Below are 22,553 nucleotides of genomic sequence, written 5' to 3' on the forward strand. Positions count from 1 at the left end.
ACTGAAGAAATGGCTGCACTCCAGGATCCATCAAAATTCTTATTTAATAACGAACATCCCAAATGTTACAGACAGTTCAAATGGTAGATGCGTTTCACACCCTAACAGGTGCGCTTATTCATTACCAAATACGTTACCATACAAAATGTCCCAGGCCCAGCATCAGTGAGAAAAAAAACATGGCCCCAGGGTTGGTAGTCAGTTACATAGAGCCTGTGGTCAGTAGGAGGAGGAATAGTGCCCCATGATTGGTATTACTTGCAATTTGTTTCACTCCAAATACAAATATGAATTTTTGGTTATTCATAGATTTGTATGTCTCCGAATCTCCAAATTAAATAGTAACGAATAGTAACGAATTTCATTGAAATTCTTTAATATTTGGTTTGTTTATTCATTTTCTAATGAATTCCAAATTTTCAGAATGATTAGAATTCAAATCGGTTGAAAAATGATCGACCAATTCAAATTCTCTGTGAAGAATATCTGGTTGTTAAGCAGCATGCCAGTAAGCTGGCCGCCACATCCTTAACATCCAATGACTCATCAGCTGTCAGCAGGTTTCCCCACTGACAGCTGAAATGTAAACAAAACAATGCTGGCAAAAGATAATTCTGAAAAAAACAGCATGCCAGCCCCCCCCCCCCCCCCCCCCCACAATCCATACCAGGCCCTCTGGGTCTGGAATGGATTCTAAGGGGATCCCCACTCCAAAATGTAAAAATTTAAATCCATACCAGATCCTTATCTGACCATGCAGCCTGACAGGCCAGAAAAGGGTGGGGGCAAGTGCTCCCTCCCTCCTGAACCATACCAGGCCACATGCCCTCAACATAGAGGGGTGCTTTGGGGCAGGGGGGCTCTGTCCCCCACCCCAAAGAACCTTGTCCCTATGCTAATGGGGGCAAGAGTCTCTTCCCCACAACCCTGGGCTGTGGTTGTGGGGGTCTGCGGGTAGGGTCTCATCGGAATTGGTGGGTCGATGACCTCACAAGGGACAGGGTCACCAGGTGATGTCATCATGTGACTCCACCCCTTGGTTATTATAGAATGTCAGATGGAGAAGCAGGCAGTTCATGGGAAATGTTTGATGAGGCCGGAGGTTTTTTTCTCTTCAGGTTCAGCGATGTGGTGGGCAGTGTGAGATGGATCTACATTGGGGGAAATTGGCAGTGGCAGGAATTATGCTCCACTGTTTGTGTCAGTGGAATTAATAGTGCCTCATATCAGTGGAAGGAATAGTGCCCCAAGGGCAGGCAAAGGGCCGCATCCGGCCCCCAGTTAGGAGACTACTGCTCTAGGTCAGTGGTCATCAACCCTGTCCTCAGGGCCCACTAACAGGCCAGGTTTGCAAGATAACTGAAATACATCACAGGTGATATGATTTTCTGCTCAGTTATTGCAGTATTCAAGTCTGCATCTGCATAAAACCTGGCCTGTTAGTGGGCCCTGAGGACAAGCTTGATGACCACTGTTCTAGGTGACTAAAATATACTTTAAAAAGTTAACATTGATATAGGTAAGCTATGAAACTGAAAGTGTTTTGTTTTTCATTGAATATAGCAATGGGTCCACAAATGTGAAAAACCAAATTCTTTATTCCTTCTATCAATAACAATAGTCAGATACAATAACATTGATCCATACCATACAGAGATATGAACCTTATACACATTAACACTGCCAAAAGCAGCCAGTTGTGTACATTAACTACATGTTACAGTACAAAACAGATACATCTCTTTTGTGTTACCCCAAAAAAATTCAAGGTGTACATACTAACACGTATTCTGTTCATTCCAGTGCAGTTTATTTGAAAAAAAGTGGCCTTGTTGTGCTTTGTATACATTCTCTATAGGTACGGTGCCAATTGGACAGCAAGACACATAAGACTGGTATATGGTGGTGAAAAATGTCAAAATAATGCCACCCAAATGTAAAATTTATAATAAGTAGCGTTTGATTTGTTAAAGTAGATTTAAAGCCAAAACTATTTTTTATCAATTCTGATACCACATGGAATGGTTCAAACCATTTTTTTTTTGCTGTCTGTGCACCAATGGGAAATGTCCAATGACTTTTTGTCTTGTTGGCAAAAATTGGCTTTAGATACACTTTAAATAAATCTTCAAGATTGTAATTGCTTCCACTCCAAAGTTCTACAGATTCTAGAAATATCACACATCAATGCCCCCAACCTTCACTTCAGTGGGAAAGCATAAAAGTTGTCAGAGAATTCTTATAGACAACTATTTCTTTGACTTGAGCTCATGCCAGAAGAATGGAAAAAACTGAGACATGTCCAGCAAGTCTCAATTTTAGTGGAGGATCCAATGAAAAAGTTATGATCTAAATAGCCAAACTCAACTCTCTTTGAAATGATCAGTTTAAATAGAATCAGCAGCGGCTCGTCCATTAGGGGCGCCCGGGGCACCACCCCCTCTATCCACGCCCACCACCCCCTATTCATGTGTTCGGCCCCTTTCAGGACACGGGGCGCATGAATTACAGCGGCGGGGGTGTTTTTTGAAGAAACTGTTTGCCGCAAAAAAAAAATATTTTTTTTTTCCACCGGCCACCACTGAATAGAGTCATCATACCAACCAACTGCAATGGAGTCTTTTTAAAGGCACAGTACAGAAGATAAACCCCAGTAAAATTATTGCTTCATTTTAGAAAAAATAATACACGTGTATACATTCATTGTTATTTTTTAGGCAGATTTTTGTTTTGGACTAAAAAAAGAAAAACAGGTTATGTAATTATTAAGCTACCTTAGGTAATAGCTAATACCCCTTGTTTTCTTCTCCTATTGCTTCCTTAACACACTTATAATGGAATATTACTCGCTAGCGTACATGATAGTGGAGAAGACACAAAGGCTATAACACAATCCACAAAGACTTATGCCTTCTTTTAATTTAGTTGTATCCAGGTAGATCTATATAGTTATATAGTTAGTAAGGTTGAATAAAGACACCAGTCCATCCAGTTCAACCTTAGTGAGTATGGGTATGTGTCTACACCCCTTGCATCTCATTAAGATGCTCATCTATTATATTATTATTTAAGGTACCCATATAGCACCATCAATTTACACATACATTGCACACTCACATCGGTCCCTACCCTCAAGGAGCCCACAATCCAAGGTCCCCAACCCACATTCATGCACTAGGGCAATTTTAGACAGAAGCCAATTAACCTACCAGCATGTCTTTGGAGTATGGGAGTACACCAGAGTACCCTGAGGAACCCCATGCAGGCACAGGGAGGACATGCAAACTCCAAGCAGGTAGTGTCTTTTTACTGCCTTTTTACTGCTAGGTGAGAGTACTAACCTCTACACCATTGTGCCAATATATTGGATTTCGACAAAAAGTATTTATTTAAAGTGTATGTAAGGCAAAAAAAATTTTTTGGTTTTAGAAAGAGACAAGAAGACACCTGTGAGGTTTGTTTTTTTTGCCATCTGTGTCCCATCAAGGAGATTTTCCTTCACTTCCTGTCTCACACAACAGGAATAAGAGGAAAAATACTCCAGAGAAAGGGGAACTGTCCTCGTAGACTTTTGACCCATGTGATATGCACTATATTGTCAAAAGTATTGGGAAGCCTGCCTCCCAAGACATCCCAGTCTTAGTCTGTAGGATTCAATATTAAGTTTGGCCCATCCTTTGCAGCTATAATAATAGGAAGACTGTCCACAAGGTTTAGGAGTGCGTCTATGGGAATGTTTGACCATTTTTCCAGAAGCACATTTGTGAGGTCAGGCACTGATGTTAGATGAAAAGGCCTGGCTCGCAGTCTCTGCCCAAAGGTGTTCTTTCGGGTTAAGGTCAGGAACGTTCCTCCGCTTCAAACTCGCTCCTCCATGTCTTTATGGACCTTGCTTTGTGCACTGGTGGGCAGTCATGTTGGAACAGGAAGGGGCCATCCCCAAACTGTTCCCAAAAAGTTGTCCAAAATGTCTCAATATACTGAAGCCATAAAGGTTCCCTTTACTGGAACTAAGGGGCCAAGCCTAACTCCTGAAAAACAACCCCACACCATAATCCCCCCTCCACCAAATGATTTGGGCCAGTGCACAAAGCAAGGTCCATAAAGACATGGAGGAGCGAGTTTGGGGTGGAAGAACTTGACTTAAGGAGATTTGTTAAAAATACATATTTATTGATCTCTGAGCAACATGCAGGCCTTTTGTGGCTTTTATTACCTCCCTCCAATTTTTGTAGGATATAACTAGGCTTAAATACAATGTATGTAATTTATTTAATGAAAAAAACTATTGGCCTTTTATCAAATGTATACATGAAAAATTTCAAACAGTAAATATATAACACGGAAATGCATATTTAATACAACAAAAAAAAGTATATTTTCATCGGAGATCATTTTCTAGAGGGGTAGTAAATATTCAGTTAGCATAGTGAATAAAGTGGAGCTGTGTTTGCTTCAATCAGCCAATCATGTAAAAGGCAAAGTCTTGTTTTTTTTAAATTCACCTGTGCATTTTTTGTGTTTTATGATTGGATGTTATTGTCAACTCTCCACTTCCATTTATTTACAAAGCTAAATGAATTAAATTTTTTCTAAATAATATATAATATTCATTTTGTGTCTGATTTGCTTGCATTTTTTATAATTAAAATTTAAGATTATTTGTTGTTAAATTACATTAAGATTGTCTTTTAAAATCATTTAAAAATGAAAAAAAAATCTATGTAGCAATTAATTAGAAAATTCCTTCCCTGTAATTGTCTTTGTTTGTTAAAGTACACAACTGAATCTCCAGACTGAAACAACACAGAAGGCCAGAAGTTACATTTCATAAGTCTGTGCTTTGGAAACTAGTTTTACATTAATAAAGAAAAACTTTATATACACTTCACTGATTTCATTAAAAAGACCTCTAGTTGGTTGTGTGGACATTGGCACATCTTGAGTTTTAAGTATGACATTTTCAAAAAACATTCAAATTGAGCACAGAAATTCTGGAAGCACATATGCGTTAATAAGTACATCTAAGTAACACTCATGATCGTCATTTACTGAACTATTCCAATAGATTTCACTAAGCACACTTCAGTCAGTGCGAGTCCAAACAAAATAAGACTATAATTTAAGGCACTTCATTCTGAATGACAGAATTTAGTTTTTCTACTACAAGACTAGTGCTTGTTGCTACAGCAAAATAAAATAGGCTACTGTATACCCAAAATACACCAGCCCTCTCTATATAGCGAATTTTGATCAAATTACACTTGTAACTACTGTTATTGCATAGGTCTACATTAATAATTAATACATCAAAGCTAACTTTACAACATACAGTAGATGTATATTAAATTCAAATAGATAATTAAGTAACAGTTATCTGAAGATATATGAATTTCTTTTAGAACATCTTCTGATAAGACTGCAGTAAATTGCATAAAATGCATTTAATATTCACATTACCAAAAAAAAAACTGAATCAGAATAAACACCAAAATATCTTCAGATTTCAAACAAGTCGAACATACCTCTAAAAATAAATAGTTTATAGTTTTATATTTTTCCTAGGAGATCTAAAAGCACTAAGTCTGAAAATCCTATCCCGCATTTCCAAGTATAGCTATACAAAATATTCCCTAATGTATCTGTCGTGATTTTTAAATAAACATTCTTTACATACGGAACAGGACACAATGAACTGAGAAAAAAAAATACAAAATGCTGCACTTTACAGATGCAATTTTTTCAAACCATGTAATATAAAAGGTCTAACTTTATCCCCAAAATTTGTAAAAAAAAAGCCAAAAAAAAAGGGGTACAACAATGAAATAAAAAATAAGATATCATTATCCCATAAATTATGGTCGTCTGTTGTATGGATTTTTTTCTATTTGTTCAATGGTAAAGAGCAAAGTTGAACAGGATATCGGTGGTAAATCCACTTTATCTAAAAAAGGTTACCAGATCATTTGTCATCCTGGTCAAAACATTTTCAGATATAATATAAGAAATATGCAATGTAAAATAATAGCAAATAATTAATTTTATAAATATTTTATTTGGGATACAGGCTGTTCTGTTCAATCAGTTATTGGCAGTGGTCTGAAATGTGCAGTTTTTTTGCAAAGTTGGGTATGGTGCCTTTTTACATCCTTAATATCTAATACTGTAAGGTTTTATACACAACTGCCATTTTTTTTAGATCCCTTTCTCTCTAAATTGTTGTATATGGCAACATTTAAAAAAAAATTTTTGGCACTTGGGGCAAATGACTATTGCCAGCCATTACATAACACGAGTAGAAATGAACATCAAAATTATGAAAGCAATGTAATGTGCCCAATTTGGACTAAGCTGCCATTTTATATGGATGACTATTGGGTCATAAGGGGTTTTTCAGGACAAGAAAATCAAATCTGTCTAAAGAGCTATTTTGATTTGTACTACAGAAAAGAAAATGAGGGAAGAACATAGTACTCAAGTGAGGTTGTACAGACATTTTACCCCTTCTGGTTTGTCTAATCCTGTGCAAAATTACAGGATGTTATCCTCTCCACAAATCTCGCATTTGTTGCATTCAATGGCCAACTAACGTAGTTCCAAACTTATCACAAAAATAATGTGAGATAAGTCCCATTTTTATATAAACCACCCAATATTTTCTCAATTAAGATAAAGATTTGGTAAATGTTTTGGCTAAATGCTAAATAAATTTCAGAATTTTGTCTTTTCATGCAGAACATTTTGTTCACTCAATTATATTGCATCTTGGCAATCCCCCAAGTTGCCACAATTCCACTACTCCTGTGATCGACTGGGGTTGATTTAGTAAAGTAGTATAGAATGTTTTTTTTTTTTTTTAAAACACAAATGTTCATTTAGCTTAAATCCTAACTCCACCCATTTTGTTTCTTTTTTAGTTTTGGATAGGGTGGAGAAGAGTTAAATTTTTTTTTTCTTCTTTAACCCAATTGGGGACAGTTTTGCCACACTGTCTGTCCTTTTGACACCCATGCAAGAAACAGAAAATGCAGTTGTCACCAAGACAGAAAGGCACAGTTAGCAGTAAAAACTTTCACCAGTTTGGATAGTTTTCCCATCAACTTCTGTCGAGACAGGAAGCAAAGGAAAATCATCTCAATAGGGGCAGAAACGGTAATAAAAAACTCGACAAAGGCACTAACCCTTCACTGTTTTATTAAAAAATAAATAAAAAGTTTCAAAAATAGCTTCATCATATTCAACCATCTAAAAAACAAAAACATTCTATACTCCTTTAGTAAATCAACATCACTATCTTAGATACTAAGACAGAGGCGACAGGAATCTCTATACATTGCTGAGAAACATCCAAAAATGTAGAGTCACAGATTCCAATTATAATATTTTTAAAAGGTTAACTTCATCCTGTTTAGAGACATTTTGAACCTTTTCAGTTACCATGATCTTTCTGTCTCCTCATTTAATTAACAGGAAATTTTTATTTTAAAAATTGGAGAAAAAAATTGAAAAAGTGGATGTGTTGGCTTTAATTTTACAAATGCCGTAAAGATTTTCATAGGGAATATAAATGGATGTTATGAGCAACATACATTATTTATAAATAACTTTTAGTATATTTTTTTGCATAAGATTGGTTAACTCTTGTGTTGCATCATTTTAACACCTCTAACACAGTGGAAGGAAAGCTCCAATGTTTACAATTTTTCAAGAAATGCATTTCTGCCAAAATTGGGTGAATCATTTACATTGAACAGAGCAGGTATTGAAACAATATGGCACCACATACAATAGACCACATGCATTGCAATTCGGGAGCACTCTCATGCCAAAATACATATTGCATTCTGAACAGCACTACCTAATTTCTGTAACAATCTGACACCATTTCAATTAAACCTAAAGTTTAATTTTCTCACATTTTGCCTTGCCTAGTTTCCCCTTTCACCTCAAGTAATATACTAATGAAATGTTTAATAAAACATCTCCATTTTATTACATTATTTTAGAGGAGGACATTATTACTTATTATAAAATAATTATAATTAATTAACTTTATTACTGGGTCTTTGTGCTTTTCTATGCAGGTAGATCATGGCTGGTGGGAAGGACAGCGTGACTTTATTACTGGGTCTATGTGCTTTTTTATGCAATGCAGGTAGACCATGGCTGGTGGGATGGGACAGTAGAGTGTTGTACACAGCTTTCTAAAAACCTCACATCTCTCTGGCTCAGTACCCCTTTCAAGAACCTTCAGCTCTGATGCCAGCGGTTGGCTGGCACTTGGCATGCAAATATTAAATGCCTTGATGGAGGGATATCAGTCTGGAGAAGTGGGCATATCTAGGCCGCATTTGCGTGCTGACTACCCACAATAACATCCACATGTGATGTTGAACCTCCATGATGAAAAGAAGTGAAGTGTAATAAATACTAAAGACTGGATGTTAGGCTAAAGTTAATCTGTAAGGTGGAAAGATATAGAATAATTGCAAAAAATACCCCAGGCTGATGTAAGCAATAAATAAGAACCAAAAAAAAAATAACTCAGGCTTACGCTAAGTTAGGAAAAGATGGAATCACATCCCTGATATTGTTAAAGATTAAAAATAAATTTTGATGGGATTTTTTAGGCCCCAGTAACAACAAGTATATAAAATACTATCACTTTATTATTAAAAAACAATTAAATCAAGAATATATCAATTGATACAACATTAGATTAACATTAGATTAAAAAATGAACCACGCATTTTGTAGTCATGTGACATTTACAACCATTGTTTGTATTAGACAAAGAAATTCCGAGTTTCAACTCAAAGAGTTTTCATCACGGGATAAACAACATGTTGACTGTGACAGTCAATTGTGACAATAATCACATATAAATAAAGACTGGTAAAAAACGGGGAGATTTTTGGGCTTCTAAAGAAGTATGAATCCCAACCAATTATTGGGCCTTTACACTATATATCACTATAATTTCAAGTCAGTCAGCTCCTGATAGCCATTCCTCAATACTATGTGAGCCCAAAATGGCAAAAAGGTGTTGAAAATACAAATCCAAAAGGGGACAAAAGATGTTCCCAGATTGTCCACAGCAAATGGAAGGAATTCCTCCAACAACCAGCATGAAAGACAACTGGCATCATGGTTGTAAATTGGACATCACTACAAAATGTATGGTCTATTTTTTATTTAATATTATATAGATTGAGATATTCTCGTTTTTATCATTTTGTAAAAATAAAGTGATAGTATTTTACAATGAATAAGAACCCCCGAATACTGCACTTCTGCAGCGCGTGTCCTGTGTACAAAGTGCACTATGACGTACTGCTCCTATGAGTAGCGCCAACTGAAAGCAAAGAAGTGGAGAAAATCTTTTGTTGGGCATAAGATCATCGTTGGGTTAGTATGAAGCAGAGCCTGCCCATATACCTGTAGCTTTTAAACCCTGCCCGACACCATTTATAGAAGCAGACATTGGAGACTCTAGGCTAGAGATACATGGATAACCTCTGATCATGTTGTGGCTGACAGGCTTGAGTTATTGCTTCATGATACAAGTGCTTATTTGGCTGTTTTTTATTTGAATAAAGAGCTTCCTATACTACACTTCAATCTGCACCCCCTGCCTTTGTTTTTTGTGACCTCTGATCATGTGACTAATATCACTAGGGATCGATCACCTGATTTTGAACACATTGTGGCTGATTTACTAAAGGTGTAAAGCATGTTTATTTTACAAAATTTAATCTTCATTTTGCAAGGGAATTTTCACATACCTTTGTGATAATGTTGGAAATTAATTTGTCATGAATACCCAATCTTGTGCAAGGAAAAAAAAACGGTATTTTTTGTTTGCACATGGTTGGATGTGAGAAGTCAGTAACCTTCCAAGTATTCACTAAGATGAGTGTAAATTCCCTTGCAAAGTAAAAATTGTACAGACGTTGTAGCATCAATGACTGCACAATTAGTTGCACAATCAATGGTCACCCTTATAACACTAGCTAAAATGATGCATGTAAAGTCTACTAATTTGAGAGTGGCAATGTACTCAGTTATTGCTAAAGGCAGCCCATGTCTGCTTATTGTATACCTACATTTATTTTACATAAAGTTCAGTTATTTCAACCAAAGTGCATTGCAACAAATGAGTATATTGCAGAGAACCACTAGTACGTGACAACTTATCATCTTTAGCCTCTCCATCCATGTTTCATTAAGGTAGTAATTATGGCACAGACATCAAATTGAGTTTGACATGAACTGAGGCAGATGGAAGCTCCAATGAGGATACATATTCAAGAAGAAAAGTTGTAATGCCACCCTTGTCAATCAATAGCCTGTTAGTCTGCACTGTGAAGCCCAAACAAAACAGCAAGATTTGATTGGCTGTCAGGACTATTTAACCACCAATTTGAAAGTGTTCCTGCATGAATCCCCTCCAATAGTAGTCTGTTTTTTTTCCTTCTGTTATGTGTGACTAGGACATTTAGGTCCAAGTCTTATAATTTAATCGCAAATAAAACAAACACATATTTAAAGGAGAAAATAAACACAGAAAATAAAAAAAAGATCAGTGGTGTTATTACCGGGATAATGCCTCTACTTCGCTAGGGTATTGTTATTACTGAGCTAGGTGGGACATCGATACAGAAGATTGAAGAAGAATTTAAGTTGGACTGAATAGCTGAATACACTTTAATTAAAAACTAAAGGGCAGCATACTGGGTCTTAAAATTATGGAAATGTCTTAATTATTGACAGAAAATATGAGACAGCACCTGAACACTCTGGATATGGAACAAGTAATACAATCTTTCCACTCTTTATGGCTAAGGTGGGAATAAATAGTTTCATTGTGGTTGGAATATATGTTGGCCTACAACCAATCAATGAAAAAGCCAATTTGGATTAGATACCCAGTGACTCTCATGCCCAACTAAAAGCTTCTATGGAGTTTCCATGGATCTTTCAAAAATTCTACAGGATCAGATGACTAGTCAGATTAGTGGATGAACCTGAATAAACATTAAATCCTGAGATATTTTATTAAAGGAATAAAAAAAAAAAAACAAAGTTGGAAGAATATATCTACTAGTTATGGTCACCACTCCTTATAATACTACCTAAATCCTTGGTATAATAAGTACCTATTACAGCACATACTATAGTTTTACTTCTGTGGTTTACCTCAAGCATTTTCACAAACAGAAGTTCTAAACAATCCTCCCTTGACCATGTAATTAAGGCAGCACAATGGAATCTACTCTTATGCAGATATTTGGTTTCTGTACATTCATTGCCATAAACTGTATTGACGTGGTGTATTGCAAACCCAACCCAAACACACAGGTACATTGCCTCTGAAGCAATGCTAGTGGTTTAAACCAGGTATGGCCAACCTTTCGGCTCACCCTTTGTTCACAAACCCCCATACTAGCATGACCTGCACGAAGTTGGTTAGCCAGTTATATTCCAACTAAGAGTCAATCAACCCCTAAAAAGCTTTAGATTGCCCATGCTTGTTTTAAATAGCTAAGACAATCCATTGTGTCCATGAGTAGAAAACTGTATTGATCGTGCACAATACTTTGGAGGCAACGCAAGTAATAATATACACAAAAAAAAACCTTTACAAAATTAAAAAATTAAAAAAACAAAAAACAAAGCATAAGTGCTGGCCTATGGATGAAATGCAGCAAAATTTCTATGAAAATGAGCTATCTAGAAATCTAACGCTCCAAAAATATTACAGGATATGAAGTCTATAAGAAAGAATATTGAGGAGATGCTAACAGTGATGGTCGTTTTCTTCCATGCTTATGCTGCTCCTTCTGCTGTTTGTTTTGGAGGCACCCGGAGATACTGAATGAAGTGTCTCGTGTACTCTTGGGGAAAGGGTATCGTCCATGAATATGTCTTCCAGTTTGGAGCCCATCTTCGTGGGCATGCTGTAGGCGGTGGATGAGTCGTTAATGTTCCTAAGGTTGTTGCTAAAAGTGATGGTACCATCAGTGAGATCCAGGGTGCTGGTACCAGATAAATCATGGTGATTTTGCAAAACCTCCTGGTTGCAACTGTCCAATATTGGTTCTTGCTTGATGACCCGATTTACCAGATCAGAAGAACAAAGACCTGTGGAAGGCATGATGGAGAGTCCATGGGCTCTGGCTTGCATCTCCAGTTCCTGAAAGGTATGAAATAACATTAATTAAACCGTACTTGATTACCACATCCCTTTGTAAAACGTCCCATAAAATATATCATTAAAATGTAAATCCAAAATCTATTTATTTAAGTATATTGTGGCAATATGTGTTGCTATATACAGTTTTCGTAAGCAATTATTTTTTTCTGAATCTGTTGGAAAATGTCTTACTGTCCACAACACTGGTTTCAATATAGGGTCTAGGCATTGCCCATCACTGTGGGCATACTCCCAGAGGGGTCTGCAGGGTCTGGGTTCCATAGGAATGGACCATGGCCCTGGACCTGTATTGCACCGTGTGGCTAACTACACATGTTGCACAAAGTGCCAAATTGAGTAACAATACTGGATCCAGTGCAAGCAACATTACAAACCACCCCACAGTTTTTAGATACACTACTTCTATTGCTGTATTAGAAGACATATGTCAACAGAGGTCTGCCAATGCTAGAATCTACTTTATACTTCTTTTCACCAATGGCTGCTAATACCTACTTGAGAGTATTCATATGGCAGTAGGTGCTTAGGGTCTATGCATATGGGTTTCCTTTCAGGGCCATAACTACGTGTGATGGGGCCCTATACTTTTTTTTTCTTTATCAGGCAACAGTGCAGAGGTCTCATAGCACACTAGTATCAATTTGTAAAATCCATAGGTGCCACATACAGCGGCCAACATTGAGACATAATCTGTATCAGAACCAACAATACAGAACAGGTAGAGTTACTAACTTTGTAAATTTCAAGCCCAAGAAAACCTGATATCCATGAGTTGAGTACCCTGGTCATCGGGGAACCCAGGAGTCACTGTACCCTGCATTTTTAAAACAAATTTAGGGGTGTGGAAAGGAGGGATAAATGGGACAGAGAAAATGGGGGGAGAAGGGAAAAGAGGAAAACAACTGTACTCCTCCAACCCTCTGACGTTCTTCTGGTTGTTAGCCCTCCATCAGTGATGCTGGATTGGGCTTAGTGTACTAGAGATGCATACTCAGCAGACTATATGAACTTGTGCCAGTCTAACCACTTTGTAAGGAATTTTTCTCTCATGCCTCTCTCCATTGCAACCAAGTCCTCTATTTCACTGATTTCGTCAACTTTTTTCAGTCAGATGGTGATCTTGGGTGCTTGTTTTTTTCCCCCAAGAAGTGGGATGCAGCTTCTCGCCGCCGTCACCAATAATGGTATAATTCAGCGTCTGTAGGTCCTAAATGTTTCTTTAGCAATTTAACACAGACTTAAAAACGTTATATATAAAGTAATCTAGTATTATTACAAATTGCTTTTTTTTACCTTTGTATACGTGTTTTCCTAGTGTGTGTCCTCTAACAAATGACTGCTTTCCCTTGCCAAATACTCTAGCAGGCTTTGCTTGATTAGTTACAGTTTTTGTAATGAATATTTAATAACCTAGTCAATCACCGGTATTCAGGGGCCTAGTAAAGCATGCTGGAGAGGTGTTAAAATACTTGAATCACTTCCTTTGACATGGTCTTTCCTCCAGAGCTTAGGCCTTAAAAGAAAAGTATGGCCAAAGCTTTATGGCCAATGCTTTTTTGGCCATACTTCTCATGTGCGTCACCTTCATCTTCTGTGACCCTGATTTAGAACTATTCCAGACTCTGGATGTATGCCAACAATAATGTCAGGATCCATCCAGATGACTTACAGGTAGCTGGCTCAGCCTCTCAATGCACAACTAAGAACCTGAGTCAATGGCTCCTTCTGTACAGGAGGAGTAGAGCAGAAGGTGGTGACTGACAGTTACTGCTCTGTGCTCAAAGCGGACCCGTGAACTGAGTGTTTAACATTCACGTGTTTGCTTGGTTCTTGGGCTTTGAAGGGGGCAGCTTGCATGCATGTTTATTTTTTGATATTCCCACACAATTTAATACTTTTAGGAGGATGTTCCTGTGAACTTTTGTTTGTCTTTCTACGCACACCTTTAGGCATAGAGCAGGGATTTCCAAACTTTCCAAAGTTTACTACCCTTCAGGTTTTAGTAGGGCCAGACTGTGGCTATCGGGAGTGGCTAATACCCAGTCACTGATGTCAATGCGAGGAATAGTGCCCCATTGATGGTGTCAGAAGGAGGAATTGTGCCCCATTGGGTGTCAGTTTAAGCACTAGTGAGAGAAGAAAGAAATGGCTGCATATCCAGAGATCCTGATTGCCTTTTATTATTCACGGTGATAAACACCAAAGACATCGAAATGAGGTCACGTAGACGCGTTTCACACATACACACACTGATGTATGTGTGAAATGCATCTACATGACCTGGAGGCGGGCCAGGGCTGACACTCTATGAGATACTCCATTTCAGGCTCTCATCATACACCTGGAGCAGTGGTTCTATTTTCTTGGAAGAAATAGTGCCCCATCATGGGTGTCATTGGAAAAATAGTGCCCTATCACTGGTATCAGTGGGAGGAATAGTGCCCCACCGTTGGTGTCAGTAGGAGGAATAGTGCCCCATCATTGGTGTCAGTAGGAGGAATAGTGCCACATCATTAGTGTCAGTAGGAGGTATAGTGCTCCCTCCATTGTTTTTAGTGGGAGGAATAGTGCACCATCGATGGTATCAGTGGGAGGAAGAATGCATCAAGGGCCAGATAAGGGCAGCCAAAAGGCTGCATCCGGCCCCTGGGCCATAGTTTGGACACCACTGGCCTAGAGGTTGGAAGAAGCAGGAATCCTGAGGATGTTGGCTACTAGATAAATAATGTGTCTGCTCTAGGGGAAATAACTTCTCAGCTCTCCTGTCTTGGAGCACCTGGATCAAGATACCACTAGAACCTTAATCTTCAAGGAGCTGTGTGTATTCCAGCCAGATTAACCTGGGGTTTTATTGCACAAGAGGTTGCCTGAGATATTGAAGCATTTTAAAAGTTATATTAATTTTACTTGGAATATGAGAATAAATTAAATGTTGTTTTTAGCTGTAATCCGTGGATACCTCAAAAGTCCATTAACTACAATTTTCAGGGTTCTAGCCTATGAAACCTACAACAGAGAGTCTAGAAAGACATGCAGAAGACCAGAGCTTGTGTTCTGGCAAGCAAACTTTAGGTATCCTTCGCTCCCTCCTTTCCTTTGTCTATGCAGTCTGCAAACAAATTACTCTAAATTGATCTTTAAAGTGACTGACATCCATCCTTTTTCCTACTCCGAGGAAAGAGCCTCACCAGAGTTGAATGTGTCTGAGATCTTTTTGCCATGTAAGCATGTATAGGACATACACAATGAAGCCTTTTATTCAGCTGGATATCAATCCTTATTGAATACAGGACTGGTAGTGATACTTATACATTTATTATATCAAAATGCCGAAAGCTATTGCTTCCTATTTGTGCTGACAGTGGCGCCTCTACTGCACGGAAATCCCCATTAGCATTGTTGGCCCTGCATACTGGGTTTCAGAAGATCAAACAGTTCGGGCCACATAATAGTCACATTGTCTGCTAAGGCTGTAGTTACGCCAAGATCCAGTTCTGACACACACAGAAATGTGTTTAAATAATATCATCAAAGTGGTTGTAAACCCTTACATATACCTGGTGAAGTGACTATCCTTAGGCGGTACACAGAAGTAAAACATATCCTCCTACAAGTTGTACCTGTTTATCTGTAGACATCCTCTACAGCAGTGATTCTCAACCAGGGTTCCTCCAGAGGTTGCTAGGGGTTCCTTCAGCATTGGGCAATTTCTGCCTCTCAGATAAGTTGCTACTGACACCATTGATCTTTTTAGCTATCTGTAAGCCCTTGTACACACGGTCAGAGATTCCGACGGAATGTGTCCGATCGGACCGTTTTGTCGGATATTCCGACTGTATGTGGTCTCCATCGGACTGTTTCCGTTGGAGTATCCGACGGACCAAGTTTTCCAACTTAAAAATTTTCTAACAAAATGCTCTGATCTGACATACTCTGATCATGTGTAGAGAATTATGATCGGACAAAGTGCCACGCATGCTCAGATCAAATTCCTACACCAAAGCTATTGGCTACTGGTGTGAACGTAGTCCCATTGTAACGAAATAACGTCATCACGTCGGATTTTCCGACAACTTTATCTGACCGTGTGTATACAACAGTTTCGGACAAAATCCATCGGACAATACGACCGTGTGTACAAGGGCCTAGGAGGTAATTCTTCCCAATGACCACAAGTGTAAGGACCATTCCTCTCACTGACCATCACACTAATGTATCACGAGTTGTAGATTTCTCATTTTTAGCAGGGGGTTACTGGAGACCGGAGAACTACTTCAAGGGTTCCTCTGTGTTGAAAAGGTTGAGAAAGGCTGCTCTACAGGCTTCTAAAGCACACAAATCAAAGGTTATTTCTCAGCTTTCAGAGGCAGGGGGCAATAATCTGACATCACACACTGCACAGCTCAAAGAGGGGAGCTGAGTGTAATCTGATACTTGAGTGGAAGGGAATGTACACACACCATCCACATAATTTAATAGGGAAACATGCACAGCTGAGGCTGTCAATCTCAGGCTGTATGTTGGTGCTCCCTCCCACCTTCCCTTGATCCATTGGATTTGGCACAGCCTGTCAGAAATGACTTGTGCACAGGAACCAGGCAGCAGACAAAAATCACACCTTGTGCTTTGGATAAAGGCAAGTACACACTATAGAAGGATATGCTTTGTTAAATTTTTATGCCAAAGGCTTACAACCACTTTAATTGCCCTATTTATTGTTTATAAATCAAAAAGGCACAGGGGTCATGTAATAAACCTGCAAACTTCCACATTCCTTGGATTTTGCGAGCATGTTGGGTTGGGAATAATCCCCGGCTAAGTGAAGGTCATTTAAGTGAAATATTTTGGTGGAGGCATGCACAATAACAGAAGACTGATGATACGTGTCAGTACACATTATCAGTAGGCTTTTTTATCAAGCTAAAATTACCATTACATAACACCATTGCCCCAAGGCTTGGTATATGCTATGTCTATTTAGCTAGGATAATTACACCTTTAGCTCATTATCAAGGTGCCGAGTGAAAGATAGAAAGGAAAAAAAAAAGCGTGAAGTCGAGGAAGTAAAATATATGTAAATGACTATTAATTGCTCTGAATATCAAAATTGTGTCCCAAAGGCAAGCAGCTAAACTATCTGGCTGAATACTCTTATTAGAGAATTGTATTAAAGAGTATTCAGCACTGTGATATTTTCAATGGTGTGGCATCAAATGACATTTTTTTGTCATAGACTTTCCTTTGCTATTCCTTCATACATTTTTTTACTTGAAAGTATTATTACATTTTTCTTTTTAGATTTAGGAATGCTTTAATCATATGTTGCAGCTTACTAATCTTTAGAAGGGTGGCTGCGTTCGTTTTTCTTTTTTTCAGCCTTTAAAGCATACAGTATAATTTTTTTTTTATGACTATAGGCCAGCTATAATATGCAGCCTGGCTATTCTCCAGTCCAGCCTTTTTCAACCATGGTGCCCACCTTGGGGTGCCTTCAGGTTTCTTCAGAGGTGCCCTGGCAAAATGCCTAACCATTGTCCAAAAATTGTATACAAGCCAGCGGGTGTACACTGTGCACCATTTCAACCTTCCAGCTGCCAGAGTTCTTACAACCAATGATGTCATTGGTTGATAAGGAAGTCAGGAGCCTGCACAGAATCCTTGTTTGCCCCTCCCCTACCCATCTCCATCAGCATAGAGGTCACATTAGCTGATCGAGGGAGACAAACTGAGGGTGAGGAGAAACACTGGAATACTAGTCAGTACCAGTGTGCAAAGGTGTATTTGCTTTGTAAGGGTCCTTTCGCACGGGGCGGATCAGTGCTGATCCGCCCCGTGGATATCCGCTTGCTCAGTGGGGATTGCCGGAGCGATCTCCGCTGAGCAGGAAGATAACAGGTCCGTCTCTGCACACTGTGCAGTGACGGACCTGTCACAGCGCCGCTCTCCCCTATGGGAGATCGGGTGACGACGGACCGCAGTGTCCATCGGCACCCGATCTGATGACAGATGGAAAAATAGCTTTTTTCTCCATCACACTTTTTCGGATCGGAGCGAGTCGGATGTCAGCGGACTTGTCACCGCTGACATCCGACGCTCCATAGACCTCTATGGAACATCCGTTCAGTTTTTGTCAGTTTTTCAGGTGGACCTGAACGGATCGTCCGTGTGAAAGGGGCCTTAGAATAAATCACCCCTAACGTTAGGTGTCCTGCATGTGTGGATGTCGCTGCATTATATCAAACTATTCATTTAGCCTTTTACATTTTATAATGGGGTGCCTCAAGATTGTCCATAATTTTAACCACTTCAGCCCCGGAAGATTTTACCTCCTTCCTGACCAGAGCACTTTTTGTGATTTGGCACTGCATCGCTTTAACTGACAATTGCGCGGTCGTGCGATGTTGCACCCAAACAAAATTGACGTATTTTTTTTCCCACAAATAGAGCTTTCTTTTGGTGGTATTTAATCACCTCTGCAGTTTTTATTTTTTGTGCTATAAACAAAAAAAAGTGACAATTTTGAAAAAAACACAATATTTTGTACTTTTTGCTATAATAACTATCCCCATTTAAAAAAAAAAACTAAACGTTTTTTTCCTCAGTTTAGGCCGATATGTATTCTTCTACATACTTTTGGTAAAAAAAATCACAATAACCATATATTGATTGGTTTGCACAAAAGTTATAGCATCTACAAAATAAGAGGTAGATTTATAGCATTTTTATTATTATTATTTTTTTCACTAGTAATGGCAGCGATCTGTGATTTCTATTGGGACTGCGACATTATGGCGGACACATCGGACAATTGTGACACATTTTTTGGCACCATTGGCATTAATACAGCGATCAGTGCAATAAAAATGCATTGATTACTGTAAAAATGTCACTGGCAGTGAAGGGGTTAACACTAGGGGGGTGATCAAGGGGTTAATGTGTTCCCTAGGTGTGTTCTAACTGAAGGGGGGAGGGGACTGACTAGGGGAAGAGATAGATCGTGTGTTCATACTTTGTATGAACAGACGATCTGTCACTTCTTCCCTCAGAGAAGCGGGAGCTCTGTGTTTACATGCAGAGCTCCCGGTTCTCGCCGTGTTACGGGCAATCGCGGGAGCCTGGCAGTCATCGAGACCTCTGGGCACTCACATCGGCCACGGGGACGAGCAGCGGGCCCCTAGTGGCCGCCTTTGGAGACGACTTAACATGACGGCAAATCGCCTGCCCGTGCCATTCTGCCGCATGTATAACTGCGGCGGCTGGTCGGCAACCGGTTAAAGGGTGCCTTGACTGAAAAGAGGTTGAGGAGACACTGCTCTAGTCTAGCTTCTTGGACGTTTGATAATAATAAAAAAAATACTTAAAATAAAAAGTTAAAAACACAAACCTGTATTCTGAGCAGCAGGTGTCTGTTGGCATGTTCAAGCTTCTTCTGTTTGTTCTCCAGCTCCTTCGATCTCTGCTGCTCTCTCTGAAGTTTGCGTATATAATCCACAGAGGCTTTCAGAATGGTTCCCTTGTTCCACCTCATATCTCTGGAACACAAGATACAATTATGTTTAATCACTTTAGATTTTTTTTTTTATTCTTTCATTATTAAAGTCGATTTTCATATATTACAAAACAACAACAATTAAAAAAACGTTTACAGTCATGGTCAAAATTATAGACACCCCCGCATTTCTGTCTGATAATGCACCGCTTTGCCCAGAAAATTGTTGCAATTACAAATGTTTAGGCATTCTCATGTTTATTTCTTTTGTTTGTATTAGTATTATACAAAAAAAGTGGAGAACAAAAGCCAAATCTGACACATTCCACGCAAAACTCCAAAAATGGACCGGCCAAAATTATTGCCACCTTCTGAAAAATCGTAAGACATAATTGCATTCTAAGTTCGTGATGCTCCTGTATTTTGTAATTAAACTCACCTGTATCAATTAACAGGTGCTGACAATATAGAAATTGCACCGTCAACCAGTTAAAATGGTTAAAAATTGACTCAACCTTTCAGTTATGTGTCTCTATGTGCCACACGGAGCATGGAGAAGAGAAAGAGCAGCAAAGAATTGTCTGAGGATTTGAGGACACAAATTGTAGAAAAGCGTGGACAATCTCAAGGTTATAAATCCATCTCCAGAGATCTTAATGTTCCTGTGTCCACTGTGTACAACATTGTCAAAAAGTTTACAGCCCATGGCACTGTAGTTAATCTCCCTGGACATGGATGAAAGCGAAAAACTGACCAAACATGGCAACAAAGGATTGTTCAAATGGTGAATAAAGAACCTCAATCAACGTCCAAATTCAAGCTGACCTTCAGACACGTGGTGCGACTGTGTCAGCTCGCACTATACGGCGCCATCTGAATGAAAGGGACGATAAGGTAGGAGACCCAGGAGGACCCCACTACTGACACAGAAACATAAAAAAAAATCCAGTTTGGAGTTTGCCAAAACTTACCTGAGGAAGGCCAAATCCTTCTGGGAGAATGTGCTGTGGACAGACGAAACAAAATTACAGCTTTTTGGTAAAGCCAATCATTCAACGGTTTTCAGAAAAAGAAATAAGGCCTTTAAAGAAAAAAATACAGTCCCTACAGTCAAACATGGTGGAGGTTTACCGATATTTTGGAGTTGCTTTGCTGCTTCAGGGACTGGATGTCTTGACTGTGTGCATGGCATTTTGAAATCTGAAGACTACCGAAGAATTCTGGGGTGCAATGTAGGACCCAGTGTCAGAAATCTGGGTCTTCGTCAGAGGTCATGGGTCTTACAGCAGAACAATGACCCAAAGCACATGTCAAAAAGCACCCAGAAATGGTTTAGGATAAAACACTGGAGACTACTGAAGTGGCCAGCAATGAGTCCAGATCTAAATCCTATAGACCACCCGTGGAGAAATCTCAAAACAGCAGTTGGGAAAAGGAACCGTTACTATCTGAGAGACCTGGACCTTGGCGAAAGAAGAGTGGTCCAAAATTCCAGTAGAGAGGTGCAAGCCCTTGTACACACGGTCGGACATTCCGATGGACAATATCCGATAGGACCGTGTTGTCGGATAATCCGACAGTGTGTGGGCACCATTGGACTGTTTCCATCGGAGTATCCGACGGACCAAGTTTTCCAACTTGTCTATAAAATTTTCTGACAACATGATCCGATCGGACTTTGTCCGATTATGTGTACTAAATTCAGTTCGGACAAAGTGCCACGCATGCTCAGATCAAATTCCTAGACCAAAACTATTGGCTACTAGCCTGAACGTAGTCCCATCGTAACGAAATAACATCATCACGTTAAGTACGATCGGATTTTCTGACAACTTTGTACGACTGTGTGTATGCAACAGTTTCGGATTTGGTTGTCGAAATGTCCGACCATGTGTACAAGGGCTAAGAAACTCATTGATGGTTACAGGAAGCGATTGATTGCATTGAGGGTGCCAATAATTATGTCCAGCCCAATTTTGGAGTTTGGCGTGGAATGCGTCAGGTTTGTTTTTTTTCTTTCCACGTTTTTGTGTCATACCAATACAAACAAAATAAATAAACATGAGAATGCCTAAACATTTGTAATCGCAAATCTGGGCAAAGTGGTGCATTATCTGACCAATGCAGGGGTGCCAATATTTTTGGTCATGGCTGTATATACCAAGAACTATATATGCATTCTTTAAACTTTCATGCATTCAAGGTGTTAAGCTGTTAAGTGTTAAGCTGTCTTGAGAAAAAAATAAAAGAGAAAAGCCACCCCACATTAGCCCCCCACCCCACATTAAACAAAAAAAAAACCTCCACCTCACTTCAGCTAATCTCACCTGGTACCCAAAGGGGTTTGGTACTCAGAGGTATGTAAAACACATACAAAGGGGGTTATTTACGAAAGGCAAATCCACTTTGCAATGCAAGTGCGCTTGGAAGTGCAGTCGCTCTAGATCTAAGGGTTAGATCTGAAATGAGGGGAGGCTCTGCTGATTTTATCATCCAATCATGTGCAAGCTAAAATGCTGTTTTTTTATTTTCCTTGCATGTCTCCCTTGGATCTACAGCGACTTTACTTCCAAATGCCCTTGCAGTGCAAAGTGTATTTTCCTTTAGTAAATAACCCCCAAACATTTTTGTTTTTTTTTCCTTTGACGTGCCCCAGCTTCAGTCAGCACAATGGGCTTGGCTATAGAGAATAAAAGCCTGTCCATGCCAATGGAACATATGCCCTGACTAGCATACGGGCTACTAGAGGCTGGGCCACTGCAAGATGGAAAGGTTCCCCAACACTGGCCAGACGAGGTGCTAAAATATATTTAAATATGAGTTTTTGTCAACCCTGGTTAAAGGTTT

General features: G+C 39.1%; 1 protein-coding gene across 16 annotated transcripts in view; it reads right to left on the reverse strand.

The window, feature by feature from the left end:
* Positions 1-1,578: 1,578 nt before the first annotated feature.
* Positions 1,579-22,553, reverse strand: part of MITF (melanocyte inducing transcription factor) — a 339,864-nt gene continuing 318,889 nt past the window's right edge. For all 16 annotated transcript variants that reach the window (XM_077451870.1, XM_077451867.1, XM_077451861.1 and 13 more), the window contains 2 exons: positions 19,602-19,749; positions 1,579-12,196 (listed from right to left, as the gene is read on the reverse strand). In XM_077451870.1, coding sequence (XP_077307996.1) covers positions 11,801-12,196; positions 19,602-19,749 — 544 coding nt within the window. In that variant the 3' untranslated portion in view covers positions 1,579-11,800. The remainder of the gene's footprint in view (positions 12,197-19,601; positions 19,750-22,553) is intronic.

Source organism: Lithobates pipiens, unplaced genomic scaffold (assembly GCF_037356315.1).
Source record: "Lithobates pipiens isolate NorthernLeopardFrog02 unplaced genomic scaffold, aLitPip1_a1.2 Scaffold_23, whole genome shotgun sequence".
Taxonomy (NCBI): domain Eukaryota; kingdom Metazoa; phylum Chordata; class Amphibia; order Anura; family Ranidae; genus Lithobates; species Lithobates pipiens.